General features: G+C 40.3%; 1 protein-coding gene across 1 annotated transcript in view; it reads right to left on the bottom strand.

The window, feature by feature from the left end:
• The window catches only part of LOC117776523 (vacuolar protein sorting-associated protein 13B-like), a 312,145-nt gene that overhangs the window by 223,948 nt on the left and 64,166 nt on the right, over positions 1-24,031 (bottom strand). Inside the window, 3 exon segments of the mRNA XM_034610493.1 lie at positions 2,628-2,807; positions 3,511-3,645; positions 17,218-17,402. Of these exon segments, the coding sequence (XP_034466384.1) occupies positions 2,628-2,807; positions 3,511-3,645; positions 17,218-17,402 (500 nt within the window).

Here is a 24,031-nt window from a genome sequence, read left to right as displayed (position 1 = left end):
TCCCATGTCATTGCAACTTCCTGAAAAGTATATTCTGTGAGTGCTCACATTCGTCAAACTATGAGTTGCCTATGAAATGTAAGCTTTTCCCTGCCTTACATTTTCAATTTATAGCACTGTCTTGGTGCTCGGTTCCACAGCAATGGGACAATGATTGACTGGGTGATATTCAAACAGCAATGGAATTCCTGGTTAGGGATGACCTCCCAGATCTACTGTCTCTAAAATGTACTTATCTTTTTACTTCACAACACCCTGAACTACAGCTGTGTCTTCTCCTCACAGTCTGAAACCAGCTGAGGCCAGCCTTATCTCCATCTCAGCACTGACATGTTTAAAGTGCAGGGGCCTGATATGATTCAGCACCCGGTTCGGGGGTTTACGTGAGTCAAGGCCATACAATGAATCTCCCCATCCCTGTATTAAAAGTGATGTACAGTTGTGACTCTGAAAACAACTTTAAAAACAAGTGCTGGACGTACTGGAGGTGTATTGTTTTACACTCATCCCAAGCTTCTCCTGTATCTGCTGTTGGGGCAGGAAGGGGTTGTGGAACGGCAGCAAACTTAGAATTAGTCGCCTTTGTTGACTTTTAGTACAGAGACATTAGACTTATGTGTTTTACAAAAAAAAATAAAAAGATTTACAATTGTGTAAAATGATTTGTGCATTATTTGTATGTTATTTGTCCCCCACCTAGCAGTGGCTTATATAAACCATATACATAAATACATTTAAAGACAGCTGCATAGTTATAGAGTCTGTAGTGGGGTGACACGCAACTATTAGTATTTAGAAAAACTAATTTCCCACTTTGAAAGCACACACAAATTAGGCGAAAGCAAAGATTTCTCAGTTTTCCATTAGCAAGTGAACACAGCATGCACAGTCCATCTGAGTGCAGCTGGAGACTCATCAAACAAATGTAATCTGATCTGTGCATGTCAGGTGATCCGTGCACACACATTGAACAATTTGTTTACATTTGTTGATAAGTTTAAAAAGAAGATGGTTGTGTAAACAGGCAGCTTTGTGTTTCAAAAGCAAAAATGATCAGACCTGTTCCGTTGAAGTTAGAAATAAGTAAGTAAATATTAGTGTTTTACATGCATTCAAACCGCTTGGTATTTGAACCTAAAATTACACACAAATAGTAGTACACATTTGCAAATCTTGTTTTTTTATTCATTGTTTAGATACTACAATACATTTGGGACCATTTTGAGAAAATTTGTATCTATTTTTTGACAGTGGGAGAGAGTCAATTACTACTTCCAAAGGTATTGGTCTTATCTAGGACTGTCATATCAAAGAACTCTTTGCAGTTGGGGAGGAGAAATTAGTGATGACCTTATGATATTCATGGCCTAATTCACAGAAGAGAACACATCTGGAGCAATGTTAGCCTAAAAATGTTGGAGACTGTCCTGAATAGGTGAGGACAAACCAGGCTATTGCTGTAGATACAGAGATGCACTGATTTGCCATCATTCAATTTACAACTTACTACATAAAGTACATTAAAACTTTGAGCTTCGAAATCTGAATAGTATTTTTAGTCTTTTAGAAGTGCTACTGACACCACTACACTTTGAGAGCAGTGGTTTTTAAACTTTTTCTGCCCAAGGCCCACCGCAGGCCAAGCAAAAATCGCAAGGCATACCTGAATTCTTACTCATGCAAAACCATTGTTTTCATCCACTTTACCTGCATTCCTCTCTTTTGAAGTTGCTCTCCTTCACACTGTCATCTGTATCATAACTGATATAATAAATTAAAAAGTAATTCATAACCTTTTGTATCAGGGCTCCAGACTAACTTTTACTGGTGTACCAGTACATCATTTAGGTGCATCCAACAAACTGTGTGTGTGTGTGTGTGTGTGTGTGTGTGTGTGTGTGTGTGTGTGTGTGTGTGTGTGTGTGTGTGTGTGTGTGTGTGTGTGTGTGTGTGTGTGTGAAGTCCGCAGAGAAGATGCGATGACGAAGCAACACGACTCTGATCAAATACAGAGACACACCAGCTAAATGTTTGCCGCACGGGTGTGACCAAGGAAAGTTTTTAGTAGCACTTCACAGATTTAAATGGTCACATTCTGAAGCCCTGTAGTAGTATGATAGTATTGCAATAATAATTTTGTACACATCTCTCAAAATCCCACGGCACACCATTTGGGAAGCACTGGTCTAGAGACACAATCACATGCTGCAACCTGACATCAGTGTACCCTTCAACAGGTATGCTCGAGTGGTTAGCTGTTGTCAGCCAGCTCAGCCCAGTGCTGACAAAGTGTCACTGCTGTTTAGAGAACTCGTGCTGCCTGTGAAGTGACACTGAGTTGCCAACCTGGCTTCAAGGATACTCGACAGGAAAAACACTTATTGGCTTTACTAAACAGATAACTGAAAGTAAAGAGTGTGTGACATTATATGAAAATATGATGATCTAAACAAACCAAGACTTTGGCATTAGATCACCAACGACTAAGCTGGAATATGGATTACTAGTTAGTACCTGTCATAAATTCAAACAACAGAACCACAACTCAAAAATGAGCTTAAAAAAGACAATGTAGAGGAGAGGACAGGAGAGGTGAGGAGAGGACAGGAGATTTAAATATCTTCTACCTGAGTTCCTGCAACTGTCTCCTTGCTGAGGGACCAGAACAGAAAAGGCGAGCAGGTCAGGAGCAAGCAAAGATTCAGGTTTGCGGATCTCATTAAGCCAGCGACTCATATGGAGTTCTTTGGTGTCAGATGGCCCCTGAATGAGAGGAACCAGCTTGTCCTTCACCCCATCTCCTGAACCTGAAAAACAAAACAAAATCAATTTAGACGTCTTGTTTTAAAATTGTGGCCATGAGCATTAAAAATACACAAACAAGAGTTTGTCTTGAGTGCTTCATGGAATCAAAAAATCCCTTTCACCTGAATCACTCAGTGACTCAAGGTCTGATTTTCACTAAAAAATACAGAGTGTCCATGTTAAAATAAATTATAATACTAGTCAATAATTAGTGTCAACATTTTTGGGACTACAGGTGATATCAGTGAAATATATTTTAGAAGAAAACGGAACAACAGGAATAGGATGGACATGCACTAATTCAACAGTGATTTAGTTACCTTAAAAGTTAAACTCCTTATTTGTAAATCATTTTATGCAACCAAATGCTAAAACAGCTAAAAAGAGTATTTGTATTTCTTTTTTGAGAGGTGCAATACATCTTATCATCTGCCTGACATCATGTGTCAAGTTTGACGCGGTAAACTCTGTGATGACACTAGCTCCAACAACATCCCTGGGCAGTGACAGTAACCTAGGAGAAAACAACGACTGAATCACACTGCCGGACAGAAATTAACATTAAGATTGAGGAGAAGAAAAAAAGGCATAGAGACTGAATGTGTAAACATAAAAGTTAAAGAAAGTAAAAGAAGAGTCTAGCCGGTCTCACTCTATCCCTCCTACACAGGCAGTAAAGTTTTAACAGGGCACAGCTGCACACACCTGGGGTCCTGGCGCAGACTTTTACAGCTCCCAGGGTTCCTGAGGCGCATTTCACCGTCGCACGGCTGCAGAACTTCAGCTCCAGGTTTTGGACCGAGCCCTCGAGAGTCGGTGACGGGCCCAGAGATTTCACACCTAATAAAAAAAAGGGGGGAAAAAGTGAAAATGAAGTGCAGTCCGGCAGGTGTAAACACTGCTGCTTGTGGCTTAGTCTAACACTTGATTGGCCTTTAATTACTCTTGACCCCTTTCTTTCCATTTCCTTCTCTCCCAAAGTTGTGGAAAAACCAGGTGCTCTTTAAAGCAGATATGACCAACATGACATGAAGTGTATTGTGTTTATCGGCTCTGGCAGGACAACTGTGGTGTCCTCAGTTTCCAATCTCATTCTTAGTAGGATAAATATGTCAAACAAAAATAAAAAATAAAAAATAAAAAATGATTCCTCTGGATATAGAGAGCTTCCTGTGAAAGAATTTACACTACAATGATGGGATTTTGATTTACAAGAGTAAAGTCTCAACATCATAGCCATGTTAATTTTAAAACATGCACAGGAAGGATATTAGAGGAGGTAAAAACCCTTAAATTCTCAAATGTTTGTCCAAATGTTTTATAGGCTCCCAGTAAATCTACAGAGTACAATGACTTGAACATTTTAGGTTCAATTACAGGGACTATTGGGTGTTTGAGTAACAGGCCATTTTAGAGGATATATATTTCCAAAAGAATATCCAATACAGTCCTGTCTGTATCCATCTGTGTCAACTACAACTCACCTAACACCAGCATTACATCACAGGAGCCTCAACTGCACTTCACTCTATGATTATTTCTCTTAATGACAGTCTGGTTTGGAGGAACCTTTCGTCTGCCATCTTTCCAAAATGAAACAGTTTGCACTGTGGTAAGGAGTAGTGGGGGATTACATACTTGCCATTATGATATGTCAATGTTATTTCTATGGTGAGAGGCTATTTCAAACACATAACAGGACAAAGAAGGATAAATAACTGGATGGCGGAAAGATACTGTGGAGTAAAGGGAGTTCTGTGCCAAACCGCCTGTTGAGAGAGAAGAGGATCCATCCATCAAGTTACATTCTTCCAGTGAGCTGGAACTGTCCGAGGGAATCACATTAAATTCTTACATCACCTGTTCCAATAAGGCTTTACTTCTCAGAATAATCCACTCGTATAGTGAGCACTTCATTTCCTAAAAGTGTCCACAGTACTTTCTGACTGAGTTCACAGCTGAGTGGGGCTTAATCTGCGCATTCACATGAGAACATGGAAATGTTATCAGATGAAGAATGGAAATGAAGGACACCTCTCAGTGTAAAAGGAACTAATGATTTCTGCCAGTCAGCTGATGCTCAAGACTGAAAGAATAAAGACTGTAGCAGATGTAAACTGGCCCAGTGACACTAAGATCAATAAGACATAGTGGCAGAACAAACAGCAGAGAGAAGCTCAAAAAGTTAAATATAAACATACACGCATAAAAATTGATAGAGAAGAAATGGAACAGATTTATTGGCTACCATGGATTTATTGCTTACCGGTGAGTGAGAAGGTATTGCATTAATAAGGCACAGATGAGTGCTGCCACAAGAGAGGCTATGAAAGCACAACAGGTCATTATTTGGCAACAGTCCCTGAAACTATAGTCTGGACATCGTAAGACTTTTTTCACTCACCACTCTCTGCTCTCTTACAATTCTTAGTACTCCTCTACCTGTATTGTTTTCCAAACTATTCTTTCATCCTAGCCCATATCTTCTCCTTTTCTCTGCCTGTTCAGACAAATCATTACTGTTAAGATTTGTATTAAATGTTGCATAAATAAAGATTTAGAAAACTTCTGTGTTTGCTTGATACCACACTTTGTTGTTAATCCCAAATCAACTAAATAGTTCAAATGCATGTTTTAATGTTAAACACCAGCCGATGTGGAAAAGGGTGAGATTCAACTAGACACATACACGCAGCACATTTAACCAGGGGAATTACTGGCAATTGCTAAAATCCCTAACCACTGACTTCCCTCCGCTCCCTCTCGCAGACAAATTACCAAGCAACTTCTTCACCTGCTGTCTGAGAGGTCATCTATCCACCCAGATGTAAGATGGGAATGTTAATAACCCTCATTCTGTATCCCTGCCTACCACTTAATATATCTGCAGGTCAAACAGAGAAGTGCTGCATGTCTCTCTGAGGCTTTGGTTACCTGCCTCTCTTCCAGCTTCCTCTGTCTATAAGACAACCGTTCCTTGGGAATTACTTCCTCCCAGAACTAAATTAAGTAACTGGAACTTGGAACCAGATTGACAGTTCTATACAGTGTATATTGCAGGCATTAATATTAATTAATTTTCTAATTAACTGTCCATGCTTATACCGACCTTTGTATAATTACTATAAACAAATGACACAAATGTAAAAAAAAAAAAGCATGATGTGTCTCCATCGATTGATTTAACACCACAAGGATGACTTTGACTCTCCTTTGCGCTTCTTGCATTGAGAAATAAATGTTCCTCTTGATGTCCTCACTCAACTCAGAAATAAACCTTTGATGTAGTATAATAGAACTCTACAAAAACAACGGTAAATCTTTTTTAGTAATTTCCTGAAAGTTTTTCCTGAGTTTAGCCATTATCGTATTTTCATACCAGAAAAATAAGAAGCGTGTATGTTCAAGCTCATGGACAATGCATATACAGATACACACATATACACAGATAGACATTTGGGTTATTTGATGCTATCTAGTACCAGAGGGAAAGACAGAAATGACACAGGTACTATAAAAGCTAAGCTCCCCTCTCCCAATGGATATAATAAAGCTTAAATACAAGGACCGCAGCAGATATTCGTCGATGTTATTGCCTCAGTGAACCTTAAAACACATGACCCATCTACCTTAGCCTCCATGCTAACGAGGTCCAGTGATGATTTGGCCTTTTTTGACAGTGCTGACAAAGACAAATGAACAGTGATGAGTAGGTTCCACACAGAGCAACTATTCCCTGGTTCCCTTATTCTTTGTAGTTAGGATGGAGATGTTAAAAGTGCAAACCAATCTGGAACACGACAAGGGCCATTCCCTCTACTCTGGTTGCTCTTTGATAAATGGCACTAGGGGTATCACTATAACATATCCCTCTTGCCCACACAGATGTCCTAAAGGGCACAGAACACCTGCTGGGGTGGTGGCTGTTGGGTGGGAGGACTCTGGACAATGTTTTGTCCAGCTGTTGGACTATAAAAACAAGTGGGGTACAAATGGAGAAAAAAAACTCATTGGTTGGTAGTTTGTAGCCTTGAGGAGGGGTATTCGGTATGTGTGTATTATTATGTAGTGAGTGTGTGTTACAGCCAGATGTATGTGTTGGTGCATTTCTGTGTGTGACTGAGTGAGTAAGTGAGTGAATGTGTGTGGTGCTGTTACTTGTCAAGCAAGGGCAGGTGCAAAGAGTACATAACCACACAGCTAGGGGCCAAAGGCTACAGCACTCCATCAAAGACTGAGAGGGCAGCCATGGGCAGCTGGATTTGCCATCCCGAACACTGAGAAGAGTGTGGAAATAAAATGAATTGAAGAAGGGATGTGAAGTCAGGCAATAAATGCTGAGGAATCGAAAGAAAAAGAAAGAAAGAATATAAAAAAATTGATGGGATATGGAGGCTGCCTTTTTGCTTCCTGCATACCTCAATATATGGCGTGCATATGTCTCAGTGTGTGTGTGTGTGTGTGTAGGACATCTGCAGACTTAAAAGCCATGCTTTACACATTCCAACATGTCCTGCCTTCAGTGCTTTGAAGAATAGTATGGGAAAATTGTCTTCCTATGATGTTGGAGCAGACAATTCTACATTTACAATGTTTGTGTTAGCCTACATTAACAAAACATTATGATAATAACCTCGAACCTCATTTTGATGAATAAGACAGGGTGTTCAAGTGAGAACATGGAAATGTTATAGTATAAAAAAAAGGAAAAGAGAATGTTACAAAGAGCTAATGCACAAGACTGGAGACTGAAGAAGATTTAAGTTTGTGACTTCTGCTAAAAAAAAACATTAAATCAGTGTTTTGATTCAAGTTACCACCCCAAACTGCATGAGACGTGAGAGCAGCATTCCGGTATTTTTTAGAAAACAGGTCCTTGGCATGTATTAATTCATTAGGTATCAGTTGTATATGTGATGACGATTGGATGAGGATGAACACAATAACCAAACCCTAAAGGGCAGGTAGACAGACAGAGACAAAGAGACCGTAAAGCGCGAAAAGTCTGGCAGTGGTCCCACAGCAGCTAGGGGGCGTATTAAAAAATAGGTGGACATTGACAAGTTGGGTAGACCAAAAGCAGCCAGCTGAGCCATTAAGTGCTGATGTAGAAACAATAACTGTCTCTCCCAAGTCAGGAGGGGCTGAAGTAGAAACAGTAAGTAGGAGCAGGAGGTCTGCTGGAACCTTGCCCAGTACTGACACATAGAAAAAATACAGACACATGCAGAGAGTGGGACAGGAAAACAGACAAGGTGAATGGTTTGTTCTGCAGTTAAAGCTGAGAACAGAGCAGCTCCGGCAGCAGACAAACACAAGATTGCAGGGAGACTTATCACTTTTAACAAAATCCAATTTTTATATGATCAGGACTTGATTCTGAGAGCAGACTTAAAGGGCAAACATAAAGGTAACTTAACAAGTACTTTAAAGGTATTCTGTTGGTTAAAGAAAACTTTAAATATTTTCATAGAAAACACACAAAACAGCCAATAAATAAAAGCAGTTATAGTTAATGTGGTATCCTGATGCTGGACTAGGTTATAGTAATTGCAGGGAAACTCCACTTGCCATCAGGAAGAGATGCATTTCAGATTTCACGTAGCAGCAACAGCTGTTTCTAGATGAATGGTACAGCGACTGGACAGTTTACATAAGAAGTGATTGCTTCCATTGCTAAATGACCACAAAAACAGCAGACGAATGGCTTCTCATAGACTGTCGATATTTTGAACATAAGAACCCTCACAGTGAATGGACAGAGAGGGGGAGAGAGAGATAAATGCTTCCCCAAATGATGAAGCCCAGCCAAGCTGCTTCCAGCTCGCTGGGCAGAGGTTGTAGTGTAGTGGGGTGTGCAAGTGGTACACGCTGCCTATAAAGGTTGTGGTGTAAAGACAGTGATGGGGAGTAAGAGCTGCTGGTGGTGGAGGCTGGGGGTCTAATTTTCATGATTATCATCCCCTCCAGGTGCTAACTGTCTTTCTGTCTGCCCACTAAAGCAGTGACACATGTTCTCTGCACTTTCAAACCATGGTTCTCTCTGCCACTGAATTACCACAATTAAGGAGTCATCATGCGGAAGCAATTTGGCCAACACTAATGGGCCTAGGCAAAGGGGTTTGGAAGACAGTGGAGGGGTTGGGGGATGGGCCATGTGTAAAACAAGTGAGAAAGATGAGAGAGGGTAAGAGAAAAGGGGAGAGACAGATGTGCAAAGAGTCATGGCAAAACATGTGCTGTGACACAGAGCCACTTGTAAGAAGACAATTAGCCAGTGGTAAGATAGGCCATTAAAACACAGTTCTGTATAAAAGGGCCTGCCTCTCAATCTCCCATATCCCCAGCCTAATGCTACCCTGACAAATCTGTTTAGCATAAGAAACAGGGGCATTCTGACTTTGAAGTCGCAGCCAGGATGGAATGCCACTGTGGTTCCACCATGAGAGAGACGCCTGAAACTACAGACCACAACTAATGACGCTAAACCAGCCCCTCCATCACTGAAATGTAACTCTGGATTACTGCTTCTTCTCTTCGACTCTCAAGATCTCTGCACCTCTATAACTCACGCTTGCACTTTTTCTCAGGCTCCTCTAGCCTTATGGATGAGAACTAAAGAGAAACCGAGCCCAGCATTCTTGTTTGTCAATAATCTAAGAGATCAATATTTATGGGTCAGCGATGCAGAGGCTGAATGCGAAGCCAAGAAGTGACTGGTGATTTGGTGCTGCTGAGGCACTTTAGTGGGGGTTACAATGCTCCGATGGGACAGTTGACTCACAGTAGGGAGCCAGCTGTGCAGGCACCAAATGACATAAACACAAACAGATTTATATAGGGTTGACATTGATTCAAGGTTTTGTATCATTCACAGCAGTCTATGGGTGATGTGGAGCCCATGCTATATATAGTGTATTTTGTTTCATGTCTCACTGATGTTCATTGCTTTGGGTGCACATGAGATCTTAAAGTTATTAAAGATTGAATTACTTGTTTATTAAAAGGTTTCCTGATAACCCAACAGTTATTTGTTTCTCAGCATGACGAATATCTGTAAATGCTGACAATTCGCAAAATATATAACACAATAATTAATAACATACTACAACTGCACTCTGCATTGCATGGCATGTCTTCCTTGGTTTGTATAACACATTATGTGTTGATGACACACCTAGAATTGTTTACTGTGGTCACGTTTCATACACAATGACTGCTGGGGTAATTCATATCATATTTCAGGTTACACACCACACTAAATGACGAAAGCTTAATTTGACTTTGCTGTGCCCATGGCTGGCCAGCTAAGTAAACTGCCCTACTCAACTACCAACGACCAGCCAGGTTTCTAAAAAGCATGATATATCATGATGATCTCAACTACCATTTACTTACTATACCGTGCCAATGGTATATTAGATTTAGTGGTAAGTGGAAAGATTTCTCTGAAAAACCATCAATGATTCATATCAGGAGAACAAAAAAAGTTGTTATGAAACTCAGGGATCCAGATTCTGTATAGGGATCATCCATGTTCTCCAACATGCCTGGAATCACATCTTATTACCCATGACAGAAAAGTGGGCTACAGGGGAGAAAAAAAATCCTTGGAACACTCAGTTGCACACTCCACTTCAAATATCATCTTTCCCCAGAAGCCAGTGGACACTGTGAGGAAAAGGGGAATAATGAATGGAAAATCATGGTGACAAACTGCAAGCCTGATGAGTTTTTGAAATCACCAACTATGAGAGGAGTTTGTGCGTACACAGTACACTGTGCAAAGTGTTTGTTGGAACAAACCATAGTCACTTGACATTTCTCTCATTCCATTAAACATATAAATATTAATGTAACCCAACAACTAATTGTGAGACAACACATCAAACTTTTCTTTTGTTTTAAATCCTCTGGCTTCTCTCATTTGCTCTGGAATGAAATGAGCGACAGATAAAGAGCAAAGAGCTTAGCAAAGACAAAGGAAAAGAGAAGGGTCTGAGTCTGGATTGACTTAAAACATCATCACAATCTGCCAGGAGTGGGGTGAGGACCGTCTGCATTGAAGTTTTCTTTGACAAGAATCGTCTCAAGTTCCATCCAAGATTTATTTATCAGCTCTCTAATGCTGACACAACGTGTTTTTCATGTTAGAAATAAGGTTGTGTATGGAAAAAATAGCCCTCTTTCTTTCCTTTTGCTCCTGCTTTCTTCCTACTCTGATGTCAATCCATGAAGCAGACAAGTAGACAGGCAGAAATTTCTCTCAAACCAATAACTTACCTCTTCAAAGAAGTATGGATACTTCAGTGAGGGGCCAGGCTACTCTGAAACAGACATCTCAGGGTTTTCATTAAGCTTCCCATCTCTTTACTGACATTTGTGACAACCACAAACCATAAAAAAGGCTCTTGTCCTTCCTTCTTTCACTTTCATTGTGGAACAATGAAAGGGAACTATCAAAATTTTCTTTCCGGGGTAAGTGTATGGACCCATTCTATGACAGGGCAAACCTGCAAATTCAGGGTGTGAGTAAGAAAACCGTGTCAACCAAAATCTGCACAGGAAAACACTGGAAAATTGAGCGGACCGCAACCTTGCCCGCTGAGTGTCATAGCCAGGACTGTGTTACAATCAACTGCATTACAGGAAAGAGAGAAGCCCACCAAGAAAGGGAACAAGGAGGGAGAAAAGATAGACGGGTAAGTTCTGCAACCAGACAACATTAAATGCGCAGCATACCAGGCATCAGCTTATGGAGGTGACAGAGTGATATGAAAATGAACACTTTCTTCCCCTCCAATAACACAGAGCAATTACCGACACTTATTATGCCACAGCGTCACAGGGGGATTTGCGTCAAACCCATGCTCCTGAAGGCAGTTAGATCACAGGGCAGTGAACTGCTGGCCATGACAGGAGCAGCCTATTTCATGCAGTGCAAAAGTGCATAAAAACTGTTGTTGACGTGGTCTTCTAGGAGACTGCATTTGTATCCAAGGAATGGGAGCTATCAGTGTGAAGAAAAGGATAAATAAGGCTCCCTGATGTAACCTTGAAGAGTCTTCTGTTGTTTTTCCACACTTTTCTCTATTTTCCAACCACTCTATCCCCCATTGTTTGTGTAGGGGGAACTTGTTAAAACAAAAGACTTGTTTTAATAACGATACTGTTATGAGAGCATAAGTCCCGTACTATTATTATTAACATGTTTCTAGTCGCTATGCAATGGGAGCATAAGCTCTCTGTATCCAAACATTCTTGTTGTCATTTGCCTTAAATGGGTTCCTATGTGAGTGCAGGAGTACATATCGGATTTGCGAAACTGGGAGCTAAGCATGCCTATGTGCAAATGCACCTGCGTGTCTGCGCGTGCGCGCGTGTGTGTGTGTGTGTGTGTGTGTGTGTGTGTGTGTGTGTGTGTGTGTGTGTGTGTGTGTGTGTGTGCGTGTGTGTGTGTGCGTGCGCACGTGTGTACGTCTAGAACCTGACACTCAATTAGGTGCAAAAGCTGGATTTAATAAAGAGAACCAAAAGTCAGTTCTGTTTCTGGGCAGCAAGATTTCTCCATTTCTTTCTCTCTCTCACTTTTCACTTCACCCTTCATTTTCCTTCACTCTCTCATTTTTCATTCTTCTCATTATATTATTTACTCTCTCTTCCACTAACTGTTCTTTCCCTCCATATCTGTCAAGCTAAAGTTTAATGTCACAGCTCGTATATCACCCAGCAATCATCTGGAGCATGCCTGGTGACCACCACCAACCAACTTCTAGCCCCCGCCATCCTAGTTTAGACCACCATGGAGCTGTGTGGTCAGGAAACCAGCTGTGGTGGTAGCTGAATTAAGGCTGAGTCCATTAATGGTGGAAACACCAATTTTATGCTGATTTTAATTACCCTTTGTCTTTCCAAATACAGCCTTTCACAAGACGTTAAAACAGGGAAGCAAATGCAAGGACCAAAAATTGTGCTCAAGCCTTTCCAATCTATAGGGAAGTATTTAAATTACTTAGAGCAAGTAGCCCAGGTCATAGTTTCTGTTCAGCTTCCTTTGGCCAACTCGGTTGCAGATCCTGCACTGAGCCCATATTACATCATTTAGGGAGGCCAATGCTCAGGAAAAGCTTACTTAGTGAAAAACTAAGAAAAAAAACTTAAAACTGTCACTCTGATATAGCAGTGAAGTTTAAATAGATTTTCCTCAAGAAAAATTGTTTAATCCTTGTGTTTAAAAGGAATGAATTTGTGTGTCATCTGGGGGGTTTGCCATGTCATGGCTGCAAGGACACAACCAACACTTGCAATTGTTTGTAACTGTTTGATCAACGAGACAAAGAATCTCCAAGACAGGTTGTACTATCTGCAGGTTTAAGTGCACTCTGTGAATCATCACAGCGTACTGAACTATAAACACATCTGTTGAAATTGAAAGACTTACGTCCATTGGGGACGTGAGTGCATGAATCAAAATCCAATAAAGCTATCATCAACAGGCAAAAGATGAAGAATGCAATAAAAAACATACATATAAGCTATTGCTCACTGCAATGTGCAGATTAGATTTGTTCAAAATGTAATTCACTTGGATCCATGATCAATGATCAAATTTGATTGTGAACATATATTTAAACGCTGAGTGAGAAAACTGGCAAGTAATAACCATCTATAAATATATAACAATGAAACAAGAGCTATGACTGTCAGCCATTATTCTGCAATTTATTGACACTGTTGTCAATAATATGTAAACCTCCAGATTTCTCTTGATTGGTTTTTGTACGCATTTTTTCTACATGATTCTGGAATAATGTAATCTGTAACAGAAACCAAGGAGAGGTAGTTCAAATGTGCGGAGCCACTGACTGTCCAAATAGTTATTAAGACAATGCGCTTAAGAGTGAGTAATGAACAAAATAGCTTTTTTAGAAACACAATCATCATACACTTATTGTGGTAGTGGTAGGAAGAATTACTTGCTGGTCCCTTCTTCTTTTGATGGTACTGGTACTACAATAATCCCTACTGCAAACCACGAAAAGATCCTAGAAATATAAACAGAGAAATGCTATAGGAAAGGAAGGCCACTACAATCACAGGAGAAGAGGAGGAAAAGAGGATTAGAGGAAAACGAATTAGACAAGACCAACAATGTATTCTAAAATACAGAGGAAAGAGAAAAAAAGGAGACAGAAAAGTGACAGATGGATAAAGTTGAATAAAATAAAATTAGGTTAGTACTATAGAACTGAGCAGATATGAAAGAGTAAAAGAAAAGAAAAAGAAAACAGGATATAAGAAAACAGCGTGTTAAATCAAAAAATGGTAGTAATGAAGCAGGGTATAGCTAAAGAGGTTTACGGTTAGGGGGCACATACTGTAAGAAGGAATGCACTAATGTGTGCACAAACACACCCCCCCTATGAACCCCTCTCCATTTTTACCAGACACCCAGAAACATAAAATTTGATATACTGTTTTCTGCAGAGCTCTCCAATAAAATACAACACTAGTGTGAGCTTCACTGGAATGTAAACGGAGAAAGCTGGAATAAAGCGTCACCACAGAAAATAACAAAATCAACGCTGTCCTACAGACAGTAGTTTGACAAACCAAGCTGTCAGGCAACAGACAGTGACTGACTGCCTGATTTCAAGAAATTAAGATTTTATGTTTTTTTTCTGATTTCCCTCATTCTTCTCCGGAATTGCAGACCAACAGAGACAATTTTGCATGTGCTGCTCACTGGATTGCTGCTTTAGCTGTCAGTGAGCAGCACAAACACAAAGTTTGACTAATCCTAGCAGCTGTGTTCCAGTCAGTTGTGATGATTTAAAGTCTCTGACTGACGCTTTAATCTAGGTTCACCAATTATTTTGAAAAACATTTTACAATCTGTCAGTCCTTTCAGATTAAGACCGAAGCTTTGTTATCTTAGTTATTCCGCCTTGCTGAATTAAAGAATTTTCTTTGGACAGGGAATAAAATGTCATACCCAAACGGCTCCCCCCCCAGAAGGACACTTACCATCTGTGTTATCAGCTAGACCTCAATATGAAACACCTTTCACTATTGAAAAGCCGTCTTACATCAAAAGGAATACAAAGGAGGAAAATTCCAAAAGGAATGAAAAAAGCACATGTTCAAAACTAACAGCTTTTGTTTGTCATGCTGAGTGTGTGTGCGGATGTCAGCTCTCTCCTGGCCATGGCCCCGTTGACTGCTGGCTGCAGACGCAAGAACAAACAGAACTTACATCTGGATGCAAATCTGAATCTTGTGAACGTTTTCAAGACTTACAAACAGTTGCAGCCAGTCAGCCTGCAAAGTCACTCTGGAGAACAACCACTGTTACCACACACAGGGCCAAACAAATGGCACAGTGTCAGCAGTTTAACAGTCACGTCTCCCTATTTGTCTTTAGATAGATTGAAAGAATGTAAAATAAAGAGAACAGTCTCCAGTAAGATTTTCATCAGGAAATGTGATACTAAGGTCTTTATAGAAATCATACCAGGTAAGTCTAAGTTAAAGAAACAACTCACAGCAAAGCATGGAAGAGCAGTGAGTAGGAAGGCAGGTAGTTGGCAAAGAACAGCCTGCAACGCCCTAGTATGACGTTATGGTGTGGACACATTCACAGTGCCCACAGGAATCAAAATGATTCAGCAGGGTTGCACTGGGTGTGAGGCAGATACACCAGATACCACAACACTTTACATCTCTGTTAACTTTGCTCATTTCTCTTCTTTCAGCTCATCTTTTTCCATTCCTCCTTTACAATTAACCTGTCACAACAACCACTGAGAGGAACTGGAACAACTAACATCTTCCTGAAGGCCTATGAGTGTGACAATTTCAAAAGCCGATACAGCATAGACATCTTTGGTTATATCATCGGAATTATTGCTGCTTTTTTTCCAACTAAACATCTACTTACACAACACATCACCTATTCCCCTTCACTCTTTCCTTCTAAGCTCGAACTCTTTCCCCCAGTGCTCTTTATCTAACCTGCCAGCACATGAACCAGATGTTTCTCTATGTTACTAGTCAAGCACCATTCCAAGAGAAAGGCAGAGTGAGGAGAGAGGAATATTTGACTTCACTCCACGGGAGACCAGTTTCATAAATTTTGGCGGCTACACAACGGTGAAAAAGGTAGCTTGACTGGCTTGGCCGAAGGAGAATGTTGACGGCATACCAAACAACGTGATCCTAATGAGTTGGAAAATCCCTGGCCCTCCAGAGGACTGTCCAGATGCTACCGTCATGAGAAACGCTACTGTTTTATTGAATCTGGGCTCCCCTCCCTTTCTTTAACAAGGGGCAAAATTTATTATTTGACCATACAGGCATCCTAGGCGATATAAAGAATAAAACTGAGTTAATTTACCCTGGGCTGCAAGTCCTTTACCCCACAGCAGGCACAAGACAAGCTGATGTCAAAATGTCTGAATGAGTATATTAGAGACCTTGAGTTCTGGATGTGTTTGCATCAATGGTATAGAATCTATGAGCTACGGGCACAGTGTCTGGTTGACTTGTTCTGACTGAATGGTAGTCTATGATGTGCTGAGTCCTGAGAAACAACTATAAAGCTTTTCATGAGAGGGTCAAATCACTTCAAGCTCTAGCCAGTTTATATATCTCCTTTGAAAATGTACTGGTATGAACAACAAGCTTTAGTTTATATAGGACTAAACAAACAAAAAGTAGTAAATGTACTTAATGAGAAAAAGGAGATTTCAATAAATCATCTACTATGATAAACGTGTTAACATCTAATACAATGGTCTAAAAGAGACCAGATGATTTAGTCTGTTCTTTGTTCTATGACTTTTCATAGTCAAATACAGAACAAGCTGTTAAAAAACACAAGAATCTTGTGTGGTGTTTTTTTTTTTTCTTGCCATAGAAGAATTATAATTGCTTCACTCAAATATCGACTGCATTATGAGAACAACTGGAAAAAAAAACACAAAGAGCCTATTGCAATGTTAAGCAATGACAAACACATGCACTGGAAAACAGCCTCTGCTCCTCTATGAGATGAACTCAATAACTTTCTCTTTAGACACCTACAGTATTCACTTGTCTGTTGGAAGGAAATCCAATGCAAAAGCATGGTGCAAGTGGAAGGGTCAGAGGTCATTTTACATGCAGACACATTAACTACACACTAGTCTCAAGCATACAAATGTGAATTTGAATGCTGTAAAGATATGTGGAGACCGTCTGTCTCACTGTTGTGTGGGCTTTCTGTTAGACAGCCATTAGGCTACGATTTCAGCAATTTTCAGCAGATTATTAACTTGGTCAGGTAAAAGAAATTCATGAAAATTGATGATTGTGTACAAGGGATTCTCAGTTAACTTCATATGGTGTATGTACATGTAGCATGTTGTTTACCTGGAGCTTTGTACACCTCATTGAGCAGGCTTTCGCTGAGTGTCAGTGGGGTTCCATTCGTCATGCTGTGTGTCCAACTCTGACAGATTGCTTGTAGCAAAAGCGTCTGGGCCCTTGTGGCCTGTACAGTGAAATGGGGAAGCTCGAAAATACACTCTGTGGTGGGGACCAAAGACCTTTTGCTCCTGCAAACAAAGGACAAGAGAGAGAAGAGGTAGTGGTTAGATAAAGCATAGTGGATAGAGTAAAGGAGACACAGAGTCAGGACACACAACAGTAATAAATAAAAGAATCCACAAATCCATCAATATCACATCGCAGTATAAAACAGCCCGATAGCACAAAGGGCCAAATAGGTAGAACTACATTCCAACACCGAATTGAGAGCACTTAGTTCAAGCCAAGCTTTCCTTAGTTACTTGGCAGGTAGGCATAGTTTGCTTCTTTGCCACCGACCCTTCTCTCCCCTCTGTCCAAACTGTGATGATGATTTATGTGAAGATACATACAGCCCAGACACCAGACCCTGAAAATAATCTCTACGCATTTGACATTTCATCTGTCTCCAAGAGTGTAGAGAGAGAGTTTGTGTGTACTGATGAGTTGAGTGTTCAGGGGGATGAGGTAACAGCACAGTCAGATGGAGTCCTCCAGGCCCCTGTCTATCAGAACCTCAGTGGACCATGCTTCCATCTATCATCACAAACACACACGCAATCACACACACACACACACACACACACACACACACACACACACACACACACACACACACACACACACACACACACAGTTAAGGAGTTGAGGCTCCTTAGTTCTTAAGATCCCATCTATGACATCAGTACCAGCAGATCGAAGGATTTCCCAACACTCATACACACACTAACAAAGGCATGGCATTATACACAAGTGTAGAGATTGAGGAATTTGAGATTAGTAGTCATGGTGATGACTATTGATCTGATCTTTACTTCTCTCCTTCCCCTTGTCCCTCCCTCCCTCTGCGTCCTCAAGAAAAACCCACAGTGATCCCGAACTCTCGAAACATTACAAAACAAGCCTCCTTGGTTCCACTTATGTATTCTTCTTTGCTGTGCAGAGAGTTTGAGAGTACCCCCTCCCCAAATACACATGTATTATTTTGAAGGTTGCGGGTGGGGAGAGGGTATTCACTATAAACTGTAATGGAAGCCAAGAGGCACTGCCCTCTGAGTGGTACTTTTGATGAAAATAGAACCATGACTAATTCCAGGGATGGCTGCATCGTGTCAGGAACGAGCATCACAGTTCATTTAATCACACATCCATTTTGGTCTGGTCCCAGTTCAGAGTATGGGATATGTCACGGGGTCTTTCACTCTGCTCAGCAAATCTGTAATCGTTTAATTCCTCTGCTTCCCTCTCCTCTCCACGTCTCTTTATCTTTCCCTTTCTTCTGCTCCTGGGTGGTTCAGTAGGGTGACATGAGCTGTTAGCTGCTCACAGGCAGGTCCAGAGTTCTGAGCTGCCTGCTGTCTCGGGGGGACTAGTATGAGACAGAAAGTGAGTTTGATAAAGAGAGATGTAAGCGTGCAGAGAAAACAAAGGCAGTGAGCAAAAAAAGAAACTCCAGGGTCAAACTGACAGGGTCAATGAGTTTACCTTGATAGCACACATTTTGAATTACCAAGCAACATGTGGTGCATTTGGCACCATGGTGAACCATGCAATGTCATGCTTCTCTCCTATTAAAAATTACTACTGTTGTATTCTATACAGCAAGACATCAATCAAGTCGTTTTTCATGTGTGTTCTTGTGTTCAATTGCCTGCATGCCTGTGTGTGCGTGTTTGCATCTGTGTGTATGTTTGCACATCTGTGAGTGTGTGTGTGTGTCTTTGTACACTTCAGTGCTGAACAAAAGAAAGTGAAAGAGACCCAGCAACAACAATGTCCCCACATGCAGAGCAAATGTGCCGGCAAAGCCACTTCAATGGAAGGATTGGCAAGGGATGAAAGTTTGTTGGCTTATTCGAGTGTTTATAGCGTTTTAGGGGAGCTGTCATGTGCATGTGGTCGTCTAAAACTTTAATTATGCACCTGTTTTTATTATATTATGCCCAATTCTTTGCGGACAGCAACTGGAATCTTGGAGCTAAATGAGAAGCAGAAACTCTCATTAGGGTGTTTTGGGAATGCTGGATGGGAGGACAGCCAGGCGCTCATTGGATTTCATTAAGCATATGGCACAGTCAGTGTTTCTTGCTGCAACAAGGTAAACATCGTTCTGGCAGGCAACTCTCTCACTGTTACCTTGAGGGAAATAAGTGTCCAAGAGGTAAATAAAGCAGTACAAATACCTGTAGCATTAACAGCGGAAACAAATAACTACAAACACATATGCATGGGGCAACTAACAAAATGCCTTAAATTGCTACAGTGCAGTATCCACATTAGAAACAGAGTCTGTAGTCTAGGCAGCAAAACTCATTAAAGAATGCTTCTAGTCTCATAAAGTAGAGACCCACCAGAGTTGGGCCCACAATCCATTTTGGATCCTAGCTCATAATTTAGGGGATCAGTTCCTTGGCTTGAACTTTAGTGCCTCATTGAATAGGCAGTCTGTGAACTCACAGTAGTCCTTTAAGTCAATAACTTTTTCATTAGAACACAGAGGCCACCAGGAATATGTTAAGAGGAAATCAAAATTAGTCAAGAGTTATGAAAAAATAGGTGTTTCAGTTTCAGCGGATGAAATATGCTTTCCTCTGGTGTATTTCAACAACATTAGGCCTCATTTCCTGACCTGTCCCCTGCTGGTGCCATGACGGAGTGACGAAGAACTAGACTGGGGCTAGGACAGGCCAGTTGGCCTGACTTGCTGACTGCTTAGCTAGGTAACTGGCTGACAGGCTGGCACAAAGTCTTTCTGTGTCCAGTGTCCCTGTTAAAACTCAGGCAAAACAGGGCAAAGTGTTGTGCAGATGGCATGAGTCAGACTCATGAGTACCATAGCAGCTGTGGTGCTCTTTTCATAGTCTGTTTCCTCTATGTTCATGCTCAAATGTGGACATACTACAGGGACAGCAAATTATTTTTTGTAATTAAAATGACTGAGTGATATCTACAAGTAAGTAGACTTCACAGAGGTGACCTACAAAATATTTTGTTTCTTCCAAAAATGGCTCAGAGCCTGATAATAATAAAATATTACTAATAAATTAAATTTATTGAGGGGGGACTCAGTTTGTTGTTTTTCAACACAACACACAATATGTCAATCCTGTATCCTTCATCGTGCCGCTCAACAAGTGACTGTGGCGACTTTCATGACACATGTCGTTATCCACAGTACCTCCGTTCTGACACTTTGAAACAGCAAACAGGTGAAGCACAGTTGTCTGTTGTCTACACTGGCAGCATGTCTGCTGGTATATCTACTGTATTTTCTCGAACAAAAGTCGGGTTATGTTCTCAACTATTGCCAGGTCTCTACAATATGAAGACGTGCATCTTCCGTTCTTGCGATAACAATCAAAGCCTTGCTAAAAACAAATTAATTTATTCAGTCAACAGAAATGCTGGAGTGATTTTATTTTGAAACAGGTACATGAAGTGTTGCAAATATGTATGCTTGTGATGTATTTGACAGACAAACATTCCTCGTGGTTCACAACAGAATAGACAGTGAAAATGATCTTTCACCGGAGTTTTAATATTTATCTGTCGAATATGTCACAAACATACAAATTTGCAACACTTCATGTAGCCTACCCATTTCAAAGCACTCCAGCGTTTGTTGGCTGAATTCATTCATTTGTCTAAAAGAGGGTGTTATTGTTAAATATTTGCAGGGAGCGGAGGAGGCACAGCTTCATATTGTGTAGTACTGGTGTTTGAATACATAGGACTATTTTTATTCAAGGAAATACACTAGTCACAGCTTGGACTCCATTTAAATAACTGTGATTGTTGCTTTACAGAGGCCAAACACAAGCACAGAAATGAATACAGGCAAACTGTGCATGTGTGAAACTGCACACTGCGGGTAAACACTGTATCCAATTCTCTGGACTTTACCCGCAGGTTATGTTTGAAAACGGCTTGAAAGTGGGCAGAGATGTTGTTAGGGCATCATGCTTAAAGCTATAAGAGCCTTGAGTCTTGTGGACACTGAGGTGATGATGTCAGAAGCTCAAGATGCAGCAGCCATGGGAGGGATGTAAACAAGACTCTGTTGGGACCTACTATTGGTGAACAATATACGGACAGAGTTGTGTACCCAAAGTTTGACCACATGTCTACTTTGTACTGAAGACAAAGGAGAGCTTCCAGAACTCAGCCTCCTTGGGTCTTTCACCTGCCCTGAACCCAACTTTGGCTACTATTGGTTACTGTGTCCTTTAGGACCCATGAGGTCACCGAGCCTATAAACCACCCTCTCTCTCTTTCTTATCACTTCTCCTGGAGAAGTACATCTCTCTCCTTTCCTACCTCTTCTCCTGGAAGAGTCATTTATATACTCTGCATGCCCTTTAATATGCTACCAATTCATAAATAAATATCAGCTATAGATGCACACTTTCATGGCACTAGAAATTGTTGGGAATGACCAATCAATTTTAGGCCAATAAACAATTTAATGAAAGCCAAAACAGATTTTATTATGCACATCTCATACACTCTTTTGTAAACTAAGTAAACTAACTCTGGTACTGGTATAGTTGAAGATATTAATTGTGACAATAAATGATGAGGGCGTTACTTTCATAGTTATTTAATACATTTGGTCAATGTATTATTAAATCAAATTATTGTTGTCTATTACATTTCTTTTTTAATAAATGGAGTTTTAATATACTATGCATTTAGTTAAAAGGGTGTGGGTTTACATTTTGTAGGACAGCCGGGCCTTCATCAATTGTGCATATGCATGGTCTGAGGAAAGAACATATTGATGAATTCCAGATTTGTGCACCAAACGTTCGTACGCAAGGTTTGAGCACATATTTGTGCGTACGCACTGTGAATTAGGCCCAATTAGAGTGTCTCTGGCAGGCTGCTACCCGTGATGGTGTGGAAGTGTCTATATGTTGAAGGAACATTACCAAATGGTTTACCAAATAGTTTACACAGCGTTTTAGAATACAAGCATGGAACCTGTGTGCACTTCTGTCATTACAAATATCCTGTACTGTAATAAAAAAATCCACAGGAACTGGAACATGCTACTCCAATAAAATTAAAAGTTAAAACAACTCCGAAAGATAATAATACACCAGACTCAAGATGGCAGAATAAAAATAAAAAAATCAACAAGATAGTTAATCACTTTTAACCATCTTCACAATGTGCTACTTTCTCTGGACTTTAACTTGTCTGACAGCAAGATCAATGTAATTCATTAGGGGCTGACATATTTGTCTAATAGATACAACAGATAGCCACCGTCTTCGGACCACTGATAAGTTATCTCTAGTTTCTACAAATCATTCACTGTCACACCCAATCTTAAGTAACCTATACAAACATTCCCCAACTGAAAAAAATCAACAAAATCCTTTACCACTATTGTTTCCAGGTTTTTTGAGTGTCTTTGGAGGGAATTGTTTGGAGAATGGAGGGAAGCAAAGACTGGCAGCTTGTACCGTTACTATTTTTCTCTCCTTATGGTGCAGACTGATGTGAAGTGTTGAAGAAATTCCCATCCCTCCAAGTCAAGGTCACTGACCCTTCTTGAAAATAACCAAAGTGAATTATGGGATTCTCTCAAATCCCCTCTTTTATCTTACTACAAAAGACTCACTACAGTTTCTCACAAAACCTCCAAATGAACATTATAAATCATGCAAGAACCTCACACTGGTGGATGGGAAAACTTGTCATTTTACCATCTAAATGTCAACTGGAAGAAAGAAGAAGGAAATACTACCATTGAAGATTTGAGCAAAAAAAATCAACCAAAAAAGGAAAATTGACGAGCTTGATGAAAAATTATTGAGACGTAAACAAGAATTGTCAGGACATGACATATCCCCTCCGGCACCCACCCAGCTGTCAAGTATTGAGAATTGGTGAAAAGCTAACAGTTTACCTTACATCCAGCAATACTGTTTACTATATGCTCCCACATAATGTGCCTGCGGAATATAAACTACTTACTATTCATTTATTATTATGTCTTGAAGTTTCTTATGATATATGTTTAAGTATTTTGTTTCATTGACTATAGATGGTCCATATCATTGGCTTGATGTGAAATGTACTAACAGCTGCAGCTGAGCATGATTTAAAAAACTGTAAATACTGTTTTCAATAGTAGCTCTAACTGACATACACCAATCAAACCTATTAGGAGGTAAAGAACAAAGGGGATCAATAAAGAGAATTTTCCAAGTTGAAGTAATATTAAATCAATGTTTCCAGCACACATATGACAGCCCTTTGAGTCACATTACTTGGAAAAAGTCAATCCACAGTAGAGATGCATCACAGTAGGCTCCTTGGCTTAAGAAATAGCTCCTGCCTCATTTTTTATTCTTTTCTTTTCTTTTCTATTCTTTTTACCTTCAGATATTGTGTTATCTTTACTTCACATTGCACTCTTTACACTGAGTTTTTCTTTATGTAAAACTATTCTTCTTCTAAAATGTACAATTAAGTGATTACAAGTTTATCTAATCTCCCAAACCCAATAATGACAACCACCTTCTAACCTAACTACCACAACTGTAAAGTATCTGTGCTGGAGCTGGGTATGAGATAGTGGGTGGTAGCGACTGTATTCCTGCCCACAGCTCAGAGTTTTGTGGTTCCCCAGGGTCAAAGGTGTTCC

The sequence above is a fragment of the Hippoglossus hippoglossus genome, chromosome 16, assembly GCF_009819705.1.
Source record: "Hippoglossus hippoglossus isolate fHipHip1 chromosome 16, fHipHip1.pri, whole genome shotgun sequence".
NCBI lineage: Eukaryota > Metazoa > Chordata > Actinopteri > Pleuronectiformes > Pleuronectidae > Hippoglossus > Hippoglossus hippoglossus.
The sequence above is the reverse complement of the archived record's forward strand: the minus strand, read 5'-3'. Positions and strand labels throughout refer to the sequence as shown.